Source organism: Otolemur garnettii, unplaced genomic scaffold (genome assembly GCF_000181295.1).
Source record: "Otolemur garnettii isolate 467f Iridium unplaced genomic scaffold, OtoGar3 scaffold00126, whole genome shotgun sequence".
Taxonomy (NCBI): domain Eukaryota; kingdom Metazoa; phylum Chordata; class Mammalia; order Primates; family Galagidae; genus Otolemur; species Otolemur garnettii.
The window spans coordinates 4959977-4961616 of record NW_003852521.1 but is presented as its reverse complement, the minus strand read 5'-3'; the positions used below and the strand labels follow the sequence as shown (position 1 = coordinate 4961616).

At 48.5% G+C, this 1640-nt stretch overlaps 1 protein-coding gene across 2 annotated transcripts in view; it reads left to right on the top strand.

Annotated features, from left to right (window-relative positions):
* The window catches only part of AKAP12 (A-kinase anchoring protein 12), a 28811-nt gene that overhangs the window by 19617 nt on the left and 7554 nt on the right, over window positions 1-1640 (top strand). For both annotated transcript variants that reach the window (XM_023517966.1, XM_023517965.1), the window contains exon 2: window positions 392-1638. In XM_023517966.1, the coding sequence (XP_023373734.1) occupies window positions 392-1638 (1247 nt within the window). The remainder of the gene's footprint in view (window positions 1-391; window positions 1639-1640) is intronic.

The window sequence follows — 1640 nt, the reverse complement described above, 5'->3', positions numbered from 1 at the left end:
GGGCTGGGGATTTGAACCCGCCACCTTAGGTGTATGTGGCTGGCGCCTTAGCCACTTGAGCCACAGGCGCCGAGCCAATTTTTAAATTCTTTATAGATATGGGGTCTCAGTATGTTGTTCAGGCTGATCTTGAACTCCTGGGCTCAAGGGGTCCTCCTTCCTGGCTTCCCTGAATGCTGAATTTTTAAAGGTCATTTGAAAGAAGTAGATATTGCCTAATCTACTGAAATTTATAAATACCTGCAAGGACCTTACCTTATCCTGGAATGGCCTGACTTAAAGAGGAATGGCCTGACTTAAAGTGTTAATTGGTCATGTTTTGTAAATATTTAATTTTCTTGAATTGTAATCATTTTTTTCCCTTCTCCTCCCCCCTTTGTTTTGTTAACAGTTGGGCAGAGAGACTCTGAAGATGTGAGTGAAAGAGACGCCAGTAAAGAGATGGCTGCTAACTCAGAGGTGGTTCATGACATCACAAGTGACGAGCAGGAGATGCCTGAAATAACTGAGCAGGTTCCTTCTTCAGAAAGCAATTTAGAAGAGTTAACACAACCTACTGAGTCCCAGGCTAATGATATCGGGTTTAAGAAGGTGTTTAAGTTTGTGGGCCTTAAATTCACTGTGAAAAAGGATAAGAGTGAGAAGTCTGACACTGTCCAACTGCTCACTGTCAAGAAAGATGAAGGCGAGGGAGCAGCTGGGGCAGGCGACCATCCAGAGCCAAGCTGGGAGGCAGGGGAGACTGCTGCCAAAGAAAGTGAGTTCCAGCAGTCCACAGAGAAACCCCAGGGGGCCCTCAAGCAAGAGCAAACCCACACAGAAATTTCTCTTCAAGCTCAATTTGGGCAAGCAGCAGTGGAAGGCAAGGATGAAGGAGAAGTCAAAGAGAAAAAGGAAAAAGAGTCCAGCAAGTCCCCAGAGTCCCCAACTAGTCCAGTGACCAGCGAAACAACATCTTCCTTCAAGAAATTCTTCATTCAAGGTTGGGCCGGCTGGCGGAAGAAGACCAGTTTCAAGAAGCCAAAGGAGGAGGAACTGGAAGCCTCAGAGAAGAAAAAGGGACCAGAGCCAGAAAAGGCAGACACAGAGGACAAAGAAAAGGTAGAAGCCAGCTCTGAGAAACCTACCGCTCCTGAACAGCCACTCTCAGTGGAGGTAATGAAAGGTGCTCAGGAGGCCAGACTATCAGCCGAGTATGAGAAAGTAGAGCTGCCCTTGGAAGACCAAGGCAATGGCTTGCAGGCATCTCTTGCAGAGAAACTCGCGCCGTTGGCAACAGAAGTCTTTGATGAAAAAGTAGAAGTCCAGCAAGAAGTTATTGCAGATGTGCACATCAGCACTGAGGAGCACACGGAGGAGCAGGAGGCCGAGGTGGAGGAGACAGTAGAGTCTTTGCCTCCAGTAGAAATAGATGCTGAACCTCAGGAAGCTGAAGCTGCCAAGGAGCCAGTAAAGGCTGAAGAAGTTTGTGCCCCTGGAGAGGACCACTCCCAGGAGCCTGAACCAAGCTGTGATGAAAAAGTGTTGCCCAGACATCCAGAAGGCCTTATAAGTGAGGTGGAGATGTTGTCCTCCCAGGAGGGGACTAAGGCGAGTGAGGTGGAGATGCTGTCCTCCCAGGAGGGGGCTAAGGTGAGCGA